This window comes from Neofelis nebulosa, chromosome 2, assembly GCF_028018385.1.
Source record: "Neofelis nebulosa isolate mNeoNeb1 chromosome 2, mNeoNeb1.pri, whole genome shotgun sequence".
Taxonomy (NCBI): domain Eukaryota; kingdom Metazoa; phylum Chordata; class Mammalia; order Carnivora; family Felidae; genus Neofelis; species Neofelis nebulosa.
In genome coordinates this window covers 139,930,863-139,949,539 of record NC_080783.1, presented here as the reverse complement: position 1 = coordinate 139,949,539, position 18,677 = coordinate 139,930,863, and the positions used below count along the sequence as shown (strand labels likewise).

Below are 18,677 nucleotides of genomic sequence, written 5' to 3'. Positions count from 1 at the left end.
TCTTTATTACAAGGCTCCACCTGTGTTCTTTTCCATCCAAGGTACTGTGACTGTTTCCTGTAAGTGCTCATTATCATCAGCTGAGGTGAGAATTACATTCTCCCAGTTGGCAGGGAACTTCAAGGGTCTGGAAGCAAAAATCTAGGTTCAGTCTGATTTGTACAAAGCAGTGGTTTCATTTAGTGGGGTAAAGGTTTTGTGTGTGTGTGTTTGTTTGAGAGAATGGAGAGGGTCTGCAAATAAAAGATGGCGTAGGAGGACAGCTATAAAATGGTTTTCCCTTTGCCCAAGTAGGTCGAGGGTGGCCAAGTTGGGACCTGGTTTGGAGTTAAAAGTGGAGGCTGCTTGGTGGCAGTCGTGCAGTTCTGGGACCACCCCCGTGAGATCCAGGGCAATGGGTGTGAAGGGTTGAGAGGTGTTCCATCCACGCTGCCCAAGAAAGACATCAGGGACTTCTCAGAGGCGCGTGCAAAAAGAAGCTAGGCTGCCCTGCTCCACCGCAGCAGGCCTGCGCCCACAGGGCGGAGGGCGGAGGGCCCCAGGCGCGCGGCCGCGCGGAGGAAGAGGCGGCGGCGACGGCGCCCACTCCCCCTCGTCCCCGCGCCCCGCGGCTCGCCTCCCGCAGCCGGGCGCCGGCGCGCTCGGCTCTTTCCGCCGCCGCCGCTGCCGCGCGCTGCCCCGTGCGCTCCGACACCTTCGGCAATTTCCGTCGGGCCCTGGCCGCCATTTTCTAGCCGCTTGTGTGTCTCGCTGGCTGCGTGGCTCGGTTCTTGTGAGCGAAGCTTTGTCCGGTTCGGCAATGGACGGGTATGTAATGGGGCCGGGAAGGAAGTGTGTGAGAGGGGATTTGGACCCTCCTTCGGCCCGGTTCGGGGTCGGCCAGAAACCCTCCGGCGGCCCCTCCCAGGGCTGGGCTGCCGTTACCCAACCCCCGCCCCATCGCACACACCCCTCCCTTCGCTTCCCCCGGCGGGCTCTGGTCGAGAAAATGAGAAGAAAGCGGGCTCGTAGACTGGAGAGGCATTGGGGCGATGGCGGGGGCGACGACCCCGGAGAGGGAGCGGGCACGGACTTGGCGGCGGGGGATGGGGTGCGAACCCCAGAACGTCTGGCCCGTCCCTGCCCCCTCTAGGAGCCATTTCGATCCGTAACCTGGGACCCGAACCCTGGGTAGCCGCGCCTGTGGGAGCGAATGTTGTGGCCAAAGAGAGAGGCCTGTGTGGGGGTTGTTAGGGGATGGGAGAAAGGCGTCTGTGTGCACCCCAGCCGTCCTCCATCTGCCCGGCCTCGCCCGGCGGGCCCAGGCTGGGGGAGATGCCGGTGGCGGGAGCTCGGGGGAAAGCTAAGTGGGAGCCGCTGGGGAAGGGGGGGGGGCGGGGAGGGCGTGCGGCGGCGGGAGGAAGGGGGAAGGCAGATGTCATACTCCTTTGTTTTCACTTGAGTCTGGTAGTGGGGGCGGGAGACCGAAAAAAAATGCCTTTTTGTGGGGGCCTAAACGTTCAAGGCTTGGCAAAAGGGCCCAGAAATTAAATCATCTGAAAAACCCAAGTGTTTGTGGTCGGCATCAGTCACATGGGCAAAGGCCAACAGCCATGGCAGAAACAAGAGCAGATAGTCAACACAGGGCCATTTTTTTTTTTAGCCACTTTGACCGGTTTCGGGAAAAACAAAAAGCCAGAACCGTGCTGCATCTTTGAGAGCCCTAGTGCAGGTAGAATGCTGAGTGAGGTGAGGGCAAGGGCTTAGGGAAGCGACCGGGACCGGGGTCTCCCTGGTACTTAATGCTCTACATCTGAAAAGACTCTTAATGATTTAATTGTTGGAAAGGAGGCACCCTTGAGGGCGAAAAGAGAGCTGTATTGGGCCCATTTGGGGGTATAAAAACGAATCATTTAAAAAGTACATCTATTAGAATCATTGGCAGTATATGAAGAGTCCTGTAAAATATGAGTTTATTTTAATTAAGTGTTTGGAGTTTGGTGTTTTTAAAAGATATTAAGGGAAGACCATATCAAAGTGAACAAAGTAACCAAACTTAAGTTGTCCGAGAGGTTATCTAGAGATAATTTTCCACATGAAATCTAGATCTAAAGAAGTTTGCTATTTCCCCAGGTTAACATGAAAATTGACGGCAAAAGTTGGCACTGGAATTCATGTTTTCTGATTCTGTCAGGATAACTAAATTGTTTTAAGTTTTAAACTATTAATCTAAGTATACTAGCTTTGTGGAAATGGCATTATAGTTCTTGGGGTTTTGTTCTTTTTGATATTTAATAGGTTATTAAAAAATACCATGAGTTTAGTGATTTCATCTTAAGTTTGAAAGCAGTTTTTAGAAAACTGAGTTTAAAATAGTACAAAGAATTGTCACTGACCATCTGTGTATCTGTTTTCCATTTGCATGGTTAGTGGAAGATTTATGAATGGTGAACTACCCTAAAGTTTTAGAGACCAACAGTGATCATTAAAAGAATAAGAGGTTGAAACTATTTTTTTTTCTTTACAGAATTGTCACTGAGGTTGCAGTTGGCGTCAAGGTAGGAAAAAATTGAAACTAATGAAAACAGAATGGCCGAATCTACTATTACCATCAATGGAAATTTTTAAGTTAGCTTTTGAAAGTTAGAGTTAACAAAACCCAAGTGTAAAGTGTTTCATTTAATTTTAAAAGTTGGATTATATAATTTATAATCTAAATAGACAAAACTAAGTTTTTCTAGAAAGGCTGTGAGAACATTCTAAAGTAGGTATGAATGGTGTTCAGGGAATTAAAAATGCTTTCAGACATGACTTTTTGTGAATATAAAAATGATATCCCAATTTTCTGAGGGGAAGTTACGGTTTTAAGTGGGCAGATAAGTGATTTGACATAAATCATATAATTTTATTAATCTAAGTGTTTTTAACTTTTGATTATGAAGACTAAAATGTGTCCGTAGTGAGCCACATTAGAAATCAGTTATCTTGATCTTTAAAACAAGCGAAACTTGTTTCAGTAATTAGCTTCAAATTAGAGTCAGAAGTTAAGAGCTGGTTTGTCTTTCTATTAAAGGAAAATAGCTGTTATGGTACAGATCATTTGGAATCTTTCCCTCACTTTTTGGCCAGGAAAACTACTCCTTTAGACCTTAGTTCTAATACTTAGGCCTTTGATTTCCTTGAATCGTTGCACATTTTAACAGCATAATATGTTAAAATTTTTGTTTGCAAACCTGTCTGCCGTGTTTGGGCATGGTCCTGGTCTTCTGTCTTTTTAATTTTTCAAGCCTGGCACAACATACTCCAAACCTGATATACAGATACTTGTTGGATACAGTAACATTTCCCCCTTTCAAGCGTGAGTAGTCTTGAGAGGCTGTGTCCTTAGTATAGTGATGGTGACTGTTCACAGTATTTTTTGTGATAGTCTTTAGAATACTTTAGGGAATATTTTGTATTTCCTTGCTTATTTTCTGTCCTCTGCCCTGTAGTGCACTGGATACTTTTCCATTCTTTAAATTTTTTTTTTTAATGTTTTATTTATTTTTGAGAGAGAGAGGGAGGGAGACAGAGCACCATTGGAGTGTGGGGCAGAGAGAGAGACAGACAGAGAGAGAGAGAGAGAGAGAGAGAGAGAGAGAGAGAATCTAAAGCAGGCTCCAGGCTCTGAGCTGTCAGCACAGAGCCCAACACGGGACTTGAACCTATGAACTATGAGATCATGACCTGAGCCTGAGGTTATGACCTGAGTAAAAGTTGGATGCTTAACTAACTAAGCCATCCACTTACCATGCTTTAATATTTAGGCTTATTTGTTGAGTTTCTACTATGTACATTGGGGGAGAAAGAGCTTTTTCTGGGGAAGGCATTTTTATTTGGCAGTGTTACTTTGTAAGTTGAGGTAGTTGCAGGATTTGAAATCGGGAATAGCTCAAGAGTGCAAGATGTAAAATGTATAGTTACCATTCAATTAGGTAGGTATCCTGTAGAATTTTGTAAAAGAATGAATGACCCAAGTCTGAGTTGTTCACTGTTAGTGGGTGAGGAGAGAAGGAATTCAGACAGGAGCCACCATGAGTAGGCCCAGAGATAGGAGGAGACTCGGGATTGGATGTCCAGGTATGGTTTATTGGTTCTACCAGTTTCTGTGTTAGTGGTTTGAGGAGAAAAAAATGGAAAATGATGTAAAAATAATTGCCAACCATTTTTTTAATCCTTTGTTCAATATAAAAGTTTGAATAACCGAACTTTTGTTTTATGAACTTTTCTGAGACAGTGGTTAAGAATTTTTGCTTTGGAGTCATGCATATGTACAAGTAGTTAAGTTCTCATTGTATATATATTTCTATGTGCCCTTAAAAAAATTTAAAGTGGAAGGTATGTCTCCCCAAAGCCCAGTCCTGTTTCTCAGGTGTAGGTAATTATGTTAAATTTTTCCTGGTGCTTTTTTCCCCTCTGAGGTGTTACCATTTTGTATATTATCAAACATTAGCATCCTTGCTTACTTACACAGGTGGATTCATAACACATGTACTGGCCCACATCTTGCCTTTTAAAAACGTAACTTTATTGAGATTCAATTTGATATAAAATAAACTGGACATATTTTAAGTATACAGCATCTATGAGACCATTACCACAATCAAGATAATGAACATATCATTTTGCCCTTTTGTAACCCTTCCTTCTGCCTTTCTTTCTCCAACCACTGATCTGCTTTCTGTCACTATAGGTTGTTGGCATTTTATAGAATTTTAAATGAATCCGTATGTACTCCCCTTTTATTTGGTCTTATTTCACTGTGTGATTATTTTGAAGTTTACCCGTGTTGTCTGTCAATAGTCCATTCCTTTTTATTGCTTAGTAGTATTACATTTTATGGATATACAGCAATTTATCATTCAACTCTTGATGGACATTTGGTTTTTTTCCAGTTTTTGACTATTGTAAATAAAGCTGTGAACGTTCCTGTAAAAGTCTTTGTGTGAACTTTTCGTTTGTCTTGGGGAAATACCTTTGATGGGAATGGTTAGATCATATGATACACATATGTTCTTAACTTTTTAAGAAACTGCAGACTATTTTCCAAAGTGGTTGTATAATTTTACATTGCCACCAATAGGGTATGAGATTTCCATTCCTTCTGCATCCTTTCCAATGCTTGTCTTTCTGATTCTAGACATTCTAGAGGGGGTGAAGTGGTAATCTTGTGGTTTTAATTTGCATTTCACTAATGTCTGTTATGTTAAATATCTTTTCATGTGTTTTCTTTTGCCAGCTGCATATCATCTTTGGTGAAGTATCTCTTGAGATCACCTGCCCACTTTTTAAATTGGGTTACTATTGAGTTTTAAGAAGCCTTCATTCTGGTTATAAGTCCTTTATCAGATATATGGTTCGTAGATTTTTTTTTTTTTTTGCCATTTGTAATTTCATTCTCTCAGTAGTGTCTTTTAAAGAACAGCAATTTTTAATTCTGATGACCTTTACCATTTTTGTCTTCTTATGGCTTGTACTTTTCATGTCTTGTTTAAGCCATCTTTGCCTAACCCAAGGTCACAAAGATTTTTTTCCTTTGATTTGTAATAGAAGTTTCATAGTTTTGGGTTTTGCATTTGAGGTTTTTTTTTCTTTTTTTAATATGGTGCATTTCTTTTTTGGGGGGTATGGAGTTAAACTTTTTCCAGCACTGTTGAAAAGGCTGTCTTTTGTTCATTGAATTGGCTTTTGCACCTTTGTCAAAAATCAGCTATCTGTATGAGTGGTTCTATTTCTGTACTGTATCCTTTTCCATTGACCCATTTTTGTCCATGTAGATGCCAAAAACATACTGTCTTAATTACTGTGACTTTATGTTAAGGCTTGACATCAAGCAATCATGGTTTTCTTTATTTTTTTTTAAAGTTGTATTGGCTCTTCTATGTCCTTCATATTTTTATAGGAGTCAGTTTCTACAGAAAAGCTTGCTGGGATTTTATTGGAAGTAACTTGAATGTAAAAAGCAATTTGAGGTAAATTGACATCCTGACAATGTTGAAGTTTCCCACTCATGAACACAGTTTATCCATTTATTTAGATCTTCTTTAATTTCTTTTAGCAGTGTTTAGGTTTTTTTAAATTTATTTTGAGAGAGAGTGAGAGTGCACATGTGTGCAGGCATGAGGGAGGGGCAGAGAGAAGGGGAGAGAGAGACTCCCAAGCGGGCTCTGTACTGACAGTGAGGAGCCGGATGCAGGGCTCAAACCCACAAACCGTGAGATCATGATCTGAGCCGAAATCAGGCACTGGATGCTTAACCCACTGAGCCACCCAGGCGCCCCAGCAGTGTTTAGTTTTCATTGTACAGTTTTTGGACATTTTTGTCAGATTTATTCCTATTTCAATATTTTTTGGTGCTGTTATAAATGGTATTTTTAAAATCTCAGTTTCTAGTTAGTAGTGGAGAAAAACACAAATATTTTGTGTATTGTTCTTGTATTATTCACTCTTGCCAAACTCACTTGTTAAGATATAATAGCTTTTTTTGTAGACGCTATCAGGTTTTCTACATAGACCATCTTACTTTTTCCTTTCCTATCTGGATGCCGTTTTTTTTTCCTGTGATATCTTAGTACAGTGCTGAATAGAAGTGATGATATTAGGGTGAACCCCTAAATGCTATTCTTTCTTAAATGTTTGGGCAATTCACCAGTTTTCTTTGTGGAGGTTTTAAATGACACATTTAGTTTATTTAATAGATCCAGGACTATTCAAGTTATCTATTTCTTCTTAAGTGAACTTTGGTGATTTGTGCCTTCCGTGTGAATTAGTCCATTTCATCCAAGTTACTGAGTGTATTTGCATAGAGTTGTTTATGATAATTACCTTTTTATACTGTTGATGTCTGTAGAATCTGTAGTGCTGTCACTTTTTTCATTCCTGATATTGATCATTTGTGTCTTTTTTTCGTTGTCAGTCTAGCTAGAGATTATTGATTTTGTTAATAGTCTCGAAAAATCAGCTTTTGGTTTCATTGAGTTTTCTGTGTCCTATTTTATTGATAACTACTGTTTTAATTTTCTTCTGCTTTGCATTTAGTTCTTTTTCAAGTTAGTTATGTTGAAGCTGGTATTGTTAACGTGATACTTTTCTAACATAGAGGTTTAGTGCTATGTATTTTCCTTTTTTTATTTTTTTAATTAAAAATTTTTTAATGTTTTTATTTATTTTGGAGAGACAGAGTGTGAGCAGGGGAGGGGCAGAGAGAGGGAGACACAGAATCTGAAGCAGGCTCCAGGTTTTGAGCTGTTAGCACAGCTGGGCTTGAACTTGTGAACTGCAAGATCATGACCTGAGCCAAAGTCAGATGCTTCACTGACTAAGCCACCGAGGTGCCCCTATATATTACCCTCCTAAGTACAGCTTTCGTGGCCTCTCTCAGTTTTTTTTTTTTTTTTTTTTTTTTTTAAAGTTTATTCATTTCGAGAGAAAGAGAGAGAACCCCAAGCAGGCTCTGCACTGTCAGTGCAGAGCCGGATGTGGGGCTGGAACTCGGGAACCATGAAATCATGACCTGAGCTGAAATCAAGAGATCCATACTTAACCGGCTGAGCTACCCAAGCTGAGTTACCTAAGCACCCCTGCATCTCTCTAATTTTGACATGCATACTTTTTATTCAGTTCAAAATGCATTGTAATACATTTTTCTGCCCCATGTGTTGAGAAGTATGTTATTTATTTAATTGCCAAATATTATGAGTGTTCCATAGATGTTTGTTACTTTTTTCATTTAATTTTTTTATTTTTTAGTTTGTTTTTGAGAGAGCTAGAGCCCACGCGCACTTGCACACACGCATGTGGGAGAGGGGCAGAGAGAGAGGGAGACACACTCTGAAACAGGCTCCAAGCTCCAAGCTCCAAGCTGTCAGCACAGAACCTGATACGGGGCTCGAATCCATGGACTGTGAGATAATGACCTGGGCTGAAGTTGGGTGCTTAACCAACAGATGCCCAGACGCCCCAATGTGTCTATTATTTTAATTCAATTCCATTGTGGCTAGAGAACATACTGTAAGACTTGAATCTTTGTAAATTTGTTGAGACTTGTTTTATGATCCTAATATCATATATCTTAAGTTTTATGTGCACTTGATAGAGATGTGTGTTCTGCTCTTGGGTAGTGTTTTATAAATGTCATTTGTTTATTGATAATGTTGTTGAAGTGATCTCTGTCCTTCTTGATTTTCTGTGTATTGTGCTATCACATTGAGAGAAGGATATTGAAATTTCCTCTTTTACCTGTGCATGTCTAAGTTTCTCCTTGCAGTTCCAGTTTTTATTTATTTATTTTTTTTAAGTTTATGATTAGTACATAAATGTTTAGGATTACTATGTCTTCTTTGTGCATTGACTCCTTTTTTATTATGTAGTGACCATTTTATCCTTGTTAATACTCTTTGCTTTAAAATCTACTTTTATGATATAGCCATTCTGGCTTTCTTTTGAATAGGGTTCACATGGCATATCTTTTTCCATTCTTTTACTTTCAACCTATTTGTGTCCTTAGATTTAAAATGTGTTTTTTGTAGATAGCATAAAGTTGGAATTCCATTTTTACATCCAACTTACACTCTCTTGTTTTGACTAATAAGAGTTTTAAAACTACTACTTTGCTGTTTTTCTGTTTGTGCTTTGTGTTCTTTGTTCCCTTTTTCTGCTATCTTTTGGATGGATACTGTTTTAATTCCATTATATCTCTTGTTAACTGATTAGCTTATAACTCTGGTTATATTGGTGGCTGGTTTTAGGAGTTGTATCATACATCTTTAACTTACAGTCTTCTTTCAAGACTTATTTCTTCTCTCTTGGCCTCTGTACTATTGGTATCGTATATTTTACTTTTGTATATGTTACACGTCATATATTATTTGTTGAAACAGCTAATTATCTTTTTTTTTTTTTTTTTTAATTTTTTTTTTTTTCAACATTTTTAATTTATTTTGGGACAGAGAGAGACAGAGCATGAACGGGGGAGGGGCAGAGAGAGAGGGAGACACAGAATCGGAAACAGGCTCCAGGCTCCGAGCCATCAGCCCAGAGCCTGACGCGGGGCTCGAACTCACGGACCGTGAGATCGTGACCTGGCTGAAGTCGGACGCTTAACTGACTGCGCCACCCAGGCGCCCCGCTAATTATCTTTTAAATAATACTTAAACAGTAAGAAAAATATTTTCTATATTACTCATAACACAGTTGTGTGCATGCATTGAATTTTCGGGGGGATTTTCCACAGATTCCCAGAGCTGCCTCTGTGCAACTCTCTTTGGTACTTTGCTTCAGAAACCCTACTTGCTTTGGTCTCCTTGGACTCATGTCCTCTTAGGGAGTTTTTGAAGTTTGGCCATTTTCTCCACCTGGGCTGTGCCATGGCCTGGTCTTTCAAGATAGTAAGCTGGGGCAATCATGGACTGACCTTGTTTTCTGAATTTCAGGGATCATTGTCCATCATTGTCTGGTTCTTGAAAACCATTGTTACACGTGTCATGTGTAAATTTTTTTTTTTTTTTTTTTAAGTTTCAGTGGGAAACTCGTGCATATTACACTGTCTTGCCTGGAAGTACAAGTCCACCTATTTTTTCCTTTTTTCAAAAAAAATTACATAATGTGGTCTGTAGTTCTAGATCTGCCTCATTCTTTGTTATGTGGCTACACCACGATGTAGTTTCTATGTTGATGACATAGTTTGATTCTAGTTTGTAGTTAAAGAGTATGTGGAAATATTTACAATGGAAGTAAAAATCCTGTGTCAAATGAAATTTACAGTTAAAAAGTTTATGAAAACCAGAATGCCAAAAGGATTCTTTCCACAACTATGTATGGGAATGCCTGGGAATCTTTGTTACACTTCTGTGTAAAATTGATTTCCTGTACACATTGTAGGTACATTTTCTTACAGATTATTATTTTGAATTTCTTCATGTAGTGTTGGACATATAGATTTATTTGTATTATTAAGGAGTATAGTTTTTTTTTTATTTGATCTTAAATGTTTTTAGCTTCAAGTCCTTTACTTTTTAGATGAGATTATAATAGTTTTGAAGATTAAATGTGATTATGCATAAAAAGTATTTTTCACAAACCAGGTCCTCAGTTAATATTAACTGATTTGCACTACATATAGAATATCTGAATTTTATAACTTTAGGGTTTGTTGAAATTTCATTTTTCATTACCCTTATAAATTTGATGTAGCTACTCAGTTGATTTTAGACTTGTTTCTTTTTGGTTAGCTTAGTGAGAGTATAAAAATAAATTTGTGAGTTTTTTTTAAAGATTTTTTAAAAAATTTATTTATTCTGCGTGGGGGCAGAAAGAGAGGGAGAGAGAATTCTTAGCAGGCTCCACATTCAGCACAGAGTCTGACAAGGGGCTTAAACTCATGATCAGGAGATCATGACCTGAGCTGAAATCACAAGTTGGGTGCTTAACCAACTGAGCCACCCAGGCGCCTCGGAAATTTATGAATTTTTAATAAAGAGATTTATTGCATTTCTGTAAAATGGTTTTTTTGTTCTTTGTAATTTGTAATTAACTTCATGGTTTCATTTTTATACTCTTAACCATTTTGCCACTGAAATCGCAGTGTAATCGGCCTTTTACTGAGGAAAACAGAAATGAATGAAGTGATTGCACAGTAATTCAAGATTATACTCCTTGTGGTAAAATGTTAACTTTTTGGATGGATAGTTTAAACAGTGAAATTGGTGCTAGCTCTCATACTAAATTAACTACTAAATGAAGCCTTTAAAACTGGACAATAGAGGACATATTTGTTAAAATAAGTTATTAGCATTTTCCATGTTGGATCTCACTGGTATATAGAAAGCACTGTTTGTAAATTGCTGAACTTAACTGTTTGAGATGTGAATTCACCAACGTGGGCTTTTTAGATAATTGCAGTGAAATAATGCGATCGAATATAACTGGTTGGTTGTAATAAGTGTGTTATTAAAAACTTCTGTTTGGACTTTTAGAGTGTGATTTTTCTTAAAATGCTATATGCATGCTTAGGTGTTTATATTTGAATTGCAAGTTGCAGACATTTATAGTGTGTCTACAAAATGCCAACACTGTTAACTGGCAGTTCAGAAACACTGAGAATATGTGCTCTTTGAGGGTAGAGGTAGGGACCTTATTTGTTTTATTGTTCTTCCATCATCAGTAGTATGTGTTAAGTAGTACATACACACTAAATATTTAATAACTCCTAATGGGTCTGGCTTCAGTATGCTTATCATCTCAAGCCACTTATCAGTGAAAAGATAAACATCAATTTTATTTCATAACATTCTTCCTATTTGCTGGAGATCCAAAAGAGCTGTGTCTTCTAGGACCTCATCTGGTTAAAGAGATAACACAAGGTTTAAGCAAGTGCCTATGACTGTTATAAAAGATTAGTCTGGTTTGGTAGGATCAGAGTAGACCTCACGAAAGTAGTGAGTTGTGACCTATACATTAAAAATAGTTGGGGAGAGGAGGTGAGTAGTGTATGGTGAGGGAATGACATGGCCAGAGTTGTGATAATGGGCTGGCACAAATTGAGAACCACTGAATAGCTTTTGTGTCAGTAGATTTGTATATGAATTTGAGAGAAAGATGGCATATAGGTTGTAGAAGGTCTCAAGTGCAGGTTATGAAATCTGTACTTGATCTGGTAGGCACTATTCTGTAAATACTGTTAAGTTCCCATACATAAGAAGTAGCTCATTATTATCCTCTTGTTAGAATTTGGAGAATTAACTCCAAAAAGACTGGCTTTGGTATTATGTGGGGTGCTATAAATTAGAATCATGAATCTATAAATTTAAAATTTAAACTCTTATGTGGTCTATTTGTGTTGCTAAAGTGTAATATTTAGTTTTGGACATACTGCATTAGGGGCTTAAGGTGGTTAAGTAATATTTTTACTTTAGAAGTGGTAAAAGTATCACAGAAACTTATGAAAGATGTGTTTTTGAACAATGATTTTTTATACCTATTGTGAAATTTGAACATAGAAAAAGACCTGATAGTTATGAACCACTATTTGTCACTTAGTCCCAATAATCATCAATAAACCATTGCTAGAATTTGTGATATTCACTGTACTTTTCTATGTTATTTAAAAAAAAATTTTTTTTTTAATGTTTATTCATTTTTGAAAGAGAGAGAGAAAGAGCACAAGCAGGGGTGGGGCGGAGAGAAAGGGGGACACAGAAACTGAAACAGGCTCCAGGCTCTGAGCTGTCAGCACAGAGCCCGATGTGGGGCTCGAACTCACGAACTGCGAGATCATGACCTGAGCCGAAGTCGGATGCTTAACTGACTGAGCCTCCCAGGCGCCCCTCTCCTATGTTATTTTGAGATGAGTAGCAGATACAGTATTTTACTTGTAATGTTTTGGTGTGTCTCATAAAGATAAGATTTTTTTTTTTTTTTTTTTGATATAACCACAATACTGTTAGGACAGAAAAAAAAAAACATTCCTTAATGTTATCAAGTGCCAAATTAATGTTAAAATTTTTAATTTGGGGGCATCTGGGTGGCTCAGTCAGTTGAGCATCCAACTTTAGCTTAGGTCATGATCTCATGGTCTGTGAGTTCGAGTCCTGTGTCCGGTTCTGTGCTGACAGCTCAGAGCCTGAGGTCTGCTTCTGATTTTGTGGATCCCCCTCTCTCTGCCCCTCCACCTCTTGTGCTCTGTGTCTCTCTCTCAAAAACTAAATAAAAACATAAAAAGAAAATTGAGTAAAAAAACATTTTAATTGTCTCATAAAGGTCAAAGTATTTGTTACAGGGTTTTTGTTTTGTTTTTTGTTTTTTTTTTTTTTGTTTTTTTTTCGGTGAGGAGAGATAAGGATGAAACAAGATGAGCAAATTCAATAGGTTGATAAGCCTTTTTTTAGTTTTTTTTTTAATCTGCATGTTATCCTTTCACTCGTGAAGTTTTTTTTTAACATTGCATTTTATTAAACATTTTTTTTCATGTTTTATTTTATTTTTGAGAGAGAGAGAGAGACAGAGAGAGGGAGCAGGGGAGGGACAAAGAATCTGAATCAGGCTTCAGGCTCTGAGCTATCAGCACAGAGCCCTGCACAGAGCCTGATGCGGGGCTGGAAATCACAGGCAGTAAGCTCATGACCTGAAATGAAGTCGGATGCTTAACCAGCTAAGCCACCCAGGCGTCTCATTGCATTTTATTTTTGAAGAATACTTGTTGATTCCACAGAATTGCCCCCCGAGTCTGCATCTACTAATTGTGTTCTGATGTTATAATTTAAAATGTTCATGTATCTGTCAATTGGTGTTGGATCTAGAGACTGTCATATTCTTTTTGTTTGTTTTTGGTAATATTTTATAAGTGGTGGTATGTTTTTACATTAGAAGACATATATTTGATTTTTGTGTGTGTCTGTAATGTTATTCCCAATAATATTTCTTATAATAACTTCTTTCACCTTTTTTGTGTTCATCATTGTCTGCTCAACATAGTTCAGTAGACATCTGTTATCAGTATTCTTAAAGGATATGTAAAAGAAATGTATCTTAAAGTTCACTTAAAATTTATATGATGGAAAGACAGTATTAAAGTTCAACTTAAATTGTAGTTATTGATGGTAGACAAGAATTTTTTAGTGGAGGTCTTGTCAAGAGCATGTGATTTAGAATTTGCTAGCAGGCTAGAGTATGGCCTCTCTATAACATTGAAGGTAATCTCTGAGCTTTAGTTTAACAGATTTTTAAATGGTCTTAATAGGACTTACCTCAAAAGTTGTTTTGGAGATTAAATGAAATAACATGTAAGATTTAGCACAGAATGGCACATAAGTGCTCAAATGAGGATCATGGTTGTTACTGTAGCTCTTTACTCTGTACACCTGATTTGGGAGGAACACCACAGTGGACTCCCAAATATGAACTTTTTTAACTGGCTATTAGAGACAAAATTTTTTCTTTAAAAATTAAAATTAAAATTTTTAAAAAGCTTATTTATTTTTGAGAGAGAGTGTATGCACACATGTGCCAGGTAGGGGAGGGGCAGAGAGAGAGGGAGACTAGGATCTGAAGCCAGCTCCCCGCTGACAGCAGAGTCTCTGATGCGGCGCTCAAACTCATGAGCCACAAGATCATTATCTGAGCTGAAGTCAAATGCTTAACTGACTGAACCGCACTGGTGCCCCCAAATTAAATTTTTTATTGAAGTATAGTTGACATACATAGTATTAGTTTCAGGTGTACATAAGTTTTTTCAATATCTTACTAATTTTTTTTAGTAATCTCTGTAATCTCAAGTAATCTTTAGTAATCTCAAGACCCCAAAATCAAAGGAGTCGCATGCTTTTCCAAGCTGAGCCAGCCAGGTACCCCCTCAAGTGTACATAAGTGTTTTTTTTTGTTTTTTTGTTTTTTTGTTTTTTTTAACATTTATTTATTTTTGAGAGAGAGAGAGAGAGCATGAACAGGGGAGGGCCAGAGGAAGAGGGAGACACAGAATCTGAAACAGGCTCCAGGCTCTGAGCTGTCAGCACAGAGCCTGACGCGGGGCTCGAACCCACAGACTGCGAGATCGTGACCTGAGCCGAAGTCGGATGCTTAACCGACTGAGCCACCCAGGCGCCCCTGTACATAAGCTTTTTCTTCCTTTTTTTTTTTTTTTTTTTTTAAAGGAGGAGAGATTATTTATTTACGTTTAAGAGGAGGCAAGATCTTTGAATCTGGGAAGATTTATTTTATTTTTTTATTTTCAACATTTATTTTTGAGACAGAGAGAGACACAGCATGAACAGGGGAGGGACAGAGAGAGAGGGAAACACAGAATCGGAAGCAGGCTCCAGGCTCTGAGCCATCAGCCCAGAGCCCGACGCGGGGCTCGAACTCGCGGACCGCGAGATCGTGACCTGAGCCGAAGTCGGACGCTTAACCGACTGAGCCACCCAGGCGCCCCCCTGTACATAAGTTTTTAAGAGAGCTTTGAGTCCAGGTTAAAAATAGCTGGGCAGATAACCCTACAGAGAGAATTAGTAAATTAAAACATAAAAATTACTCAGAATTTAACACAGAGCAACAAAAAAGCAGAGGTTAAAAGAGGAAAGGAAGAGAAATTCTAACAAATTATCTAGACTAGCAGAAAGTGAAAGTTAAAGATTGCAGGGAAGTGGAATATGAAAGTTTAAAAACCTCCTAATTTACCAAAATTGATGAGCTTCATGAATTCTTCGATTTAGGAAGCACAAGAAAACCTAGCCACATCACAGTGAAAGAGCAAGCCATTAGACACACGGAAGAGCTTTAAAGCAGCCATAGAAAAACCAGATTTCCCAAGGAGTAACAACTGTAAAGATACAATATGCTTCTTTAGCAACATGGGGATCCAGAAGATGGTGAAATAGTATCTTCAAGGTGTTGAATGAAAATAAGTACCTACCTGTTATTTTGTAGTCCGCTAAATTATCACTTAAAGAGAAGAACAAAATAGTCATTTCAGAAACCCCTTTTCCCTTCACCCTCCCCCAAAAAAGGCAATTGAGGAAATTTATCAACAGACTCACTGAAGAATTTCTAGAGTTTATGCTGTAGGAAGAAAGCTGATGACTCCAGAAAGGAGGTTTGGGGTAGGAAAAGTAAGGTTAACCAAGAAGTTGGTAGGCCTGTGGGTAAATATTGACAGTATGAGAAAGTGATAGCAGTGATTGTTTGATTTGGGGTTTAAAAAGTTGAACTAAAAATATTATAACAACGTGTAAGAGAGTAGTTGAGTAACTGATGTTTAAGTTCTGATGCTTCTAATACTGTTTTGAGCTATGGTGTCCATTATAATAGCCACTAGTCATACGTAGTCATTGAGCACTTGACATATGGCTAGTCTAAATTGATCTCCAGTTGTAAAATGTACATAAACTTCCAAGACTTAGTATGATTAAAAAAAAGTAATTTTATATTTATTACATGTTGATATTATTTTGTGTTCAATAAAATTGTGTTCTTTTTTTGTCTTTTAAAAATATGGTTATTAGAACATTTAAAAGATCGTCTTACATTATAAGATCATCCTATATGCTCATCTTACATTTCTTTTGGACTGTACCAGTCTGGAGGGTGGAAATTTTAAGACTAAAGTGAATCAGATAAATTTATATTTTAAAATTGTAAGGGTCAACACAGTAAACATAGGGATAGAATATATAACTTCTAAAATAATTGGAGAATTGGGGTGACTAAAATTAAAGACATCTAATCCAAAAGAATTCAGGGGGGAAAAAAGTAAAAAAGGTCACAAAGTGAACTCATTTTAATGGTGTTAGGAAAGGTTCATTGGAGGTTTCCTTTCAGCCTTTAAATATAGAATTTTGAAGGTATGGAGTTGGACTTAATTTAACCCTTTTCCCAAAGGGTTAAAGTCTCCATTTTCAAATACCATCACATTGGGAATTACAATTTGAATGTATGAACTTTGGTGGTCATTAACATTCAGTTCATTGCATCCTGTATTTCCCTCCACTTCCACTCCAGGTAACCACTATCTTGAATTTGGTGTTTGCCATTCCTGTGAATGTCTGTACTTTCCCTGTGTGTGTTATTTATGTTTTGTGTCATAAGCAATATATGGTTTTGTTTTACATGTTTAAACTATGTATATGTGCCACATGCTGCTTGTATTCTCTAACTTGTTCTTTTTGTTCAATGTTATTATTTTTTAATTTTTTAACGTTTGTTTACTTTTGAGAGAGCACAAACAGGGGAGGGGCAGAGAGAGAGGGAGAAACAGAATCTGAAGCAGGCTCCAGGCTCTGAGCTGTCAGCACAGAACCTGATGCAGGGCTCGAACTCTGACTGTGAGATAGGTCATGACCTGAGCCAAAGTCAGACGCTTAACCAACTGAGCCACCCAGGTCCCCATTTTTGTTTTTTTTAACCCAGGTTTACATGTGGCTCTAATTCATTTTCATTGCCATATGGTATATGATTATGTGAATGTACCTTGCCCTACTGACAAATATTGAGGTTGTTTCTAATTTTTTCCTGTTATAAATTACTGCTGTGAGTATTCTTGTGCATGCATTAATAAATGCCACTATTCAGGTTTCTCTGGAAGTGGAATTGCTGGATTATATTGTGTGTCTATTTGCAAGTTGATATTGACATGTTGCATTCCTAAATGGTTGTGCTAATTTATACTTTACTAGCAGTGTATGAGAATTCTTGTTTCTGTACGTCTTCTCTGATAATTGGCGTTGTTGGAATTTTTAATTGTCAGACTGAGGAACATGTGAATAGATCTCTTGTTTTAGTTTGAATTCCCTGAGAAATGGATACATTTTCTTATTTATAGGCCGTTCTTGTTAAATACCTGTTCATGGATATAGTCTATCCATTTTCTTTTTAATGTAGTTTTTATCCTTTTTTAAATTGTTTCCTAGGAGTTTTACACATTATGGGTCCTAAAGCCATGTTACTTACGTACATTAACTCCTGTCTGTGGCTTGTGGTTTTTTTTTTTTTTTTTCATTGAATAGAATTTGGAAATTTTAATGTCACATTTATGTTTTAGTTCTAAGAAATTTTTCTTTAACTCAAGATCTTATATATAGTGGTTTTTATCATGAAAGTTTTGAAGTTTTGGTTTTCACATTTAGGGCCTCAGTCTACCTGGAATTTAACTTTATGATAAAGTTTAATGATTTTTCCCCCCTTATGAATAACCCATTTAGTACCAACTTAATTGAATAGTTCATGTTTTTTCCCCACTGATCTGCAGTGTCAGCTGTCAGATTTCCATAGATGGATGGAACTGTTTCTGGGCTATCTGTTCTGTTTCATTGTTTGTCTATCCTGTACCAGTACCACAGTGTCTTAATTTAGTGTAGCATCACAGTAAGTCTTGGAACCTTGTAGAGTGAATTTCACAACTTTGTTCTTCAAAATTGTCTTGGCACTTTCTTTACCATGTGTATTTTAAGATCAGTCGGCTGAGTTCCATGAAGACTTTTTGGTTTTGATTATATTGCACTAAGTTTGGGGAGCTTGACTGGTTCAGTCGGTTGAGCATCTGACTCTTGATTCGGCTCAGGTCATGATCTCATGGTTCGTGAGATGGAGCCCTGTGCCAGGCTCTGCACTGACTGCACAGCGTGCTTGGGATTCTCTTTCTGCCCCTCCCCTGCTCCTGTGCATGCTCTCCCTCTGTCTCTCAAACATTTAAAGAAGTTTATAGGATAATTGTAATATTATATTTACATTATCAATAAAATAAGATGGCAGTGCTTGAGCTCAAAGGTAGGAAACTAACATTTGAAAAATTTACCTCTTTCTTCCCCATAATATTTTCTGCAATTATAGAGGTTATGCTTAATGCGTTAGCCAAAAAGGAAAGTAAATTAAATCACCAGTGATTTTACCGAAGTTAATCAGCACTGTATATACTTCCCATCATTTCCTCTATATATTACAAAGATTTTATGCAGCTTATATATAAAGGGTGAGGAAAGAGGGATACGTCTTTGATAAATAGTTCAATTTCTTCCAAAGTTACTAGTTTATTTACTGCTTTCTTAGAAAATTATATTTTACTGGGCTTCAGATATCTCAGAATTCTATAGCATTTTTAAATTCCTTTTTATTGCTAATTTTGATAATTTGTATTCTGTTTATTTCTCTTGTCAGAGACCTTATTTTACTGGTCT

At 37.8% G+C, this 18,677-nt stretch overlaps 1 protein-coding gene across 5 annotated transcripts in view; it reads left to right on the top strand.

The window, feature by feature from the left end:
* Positions 1–678: 678 nt before the first annotated feature.
* Positions 679–18,677, top strand: part of PTBP2 (polypyrimidine tract binding protein 2) — an 82,718-nt gene continuing 64,719 nt past the window's right edge. For 4 of the 5 annotated variants that reach the window (XM_058716467.1, XM_058716466.1, XM_058716465.1 and 1 more), the window contains exons 1-2: positions 679–807; positions 2,507–2,537. In XM_058716467.1, the coding sequence (XP_058572450.1) occupies positions 800–807; positions 2,507–2,537 (39 nt within the window). In that variant the 5' untranslated portion in view covers positions 679–799. Of the gene's footprint in view, positions 808–1,092; positions 1,171–2,506; positions 2,538–18,677 lie in introns of those variants that run through there. The other variant, XM_058716468.1, reaches the window with a different exon arrangement.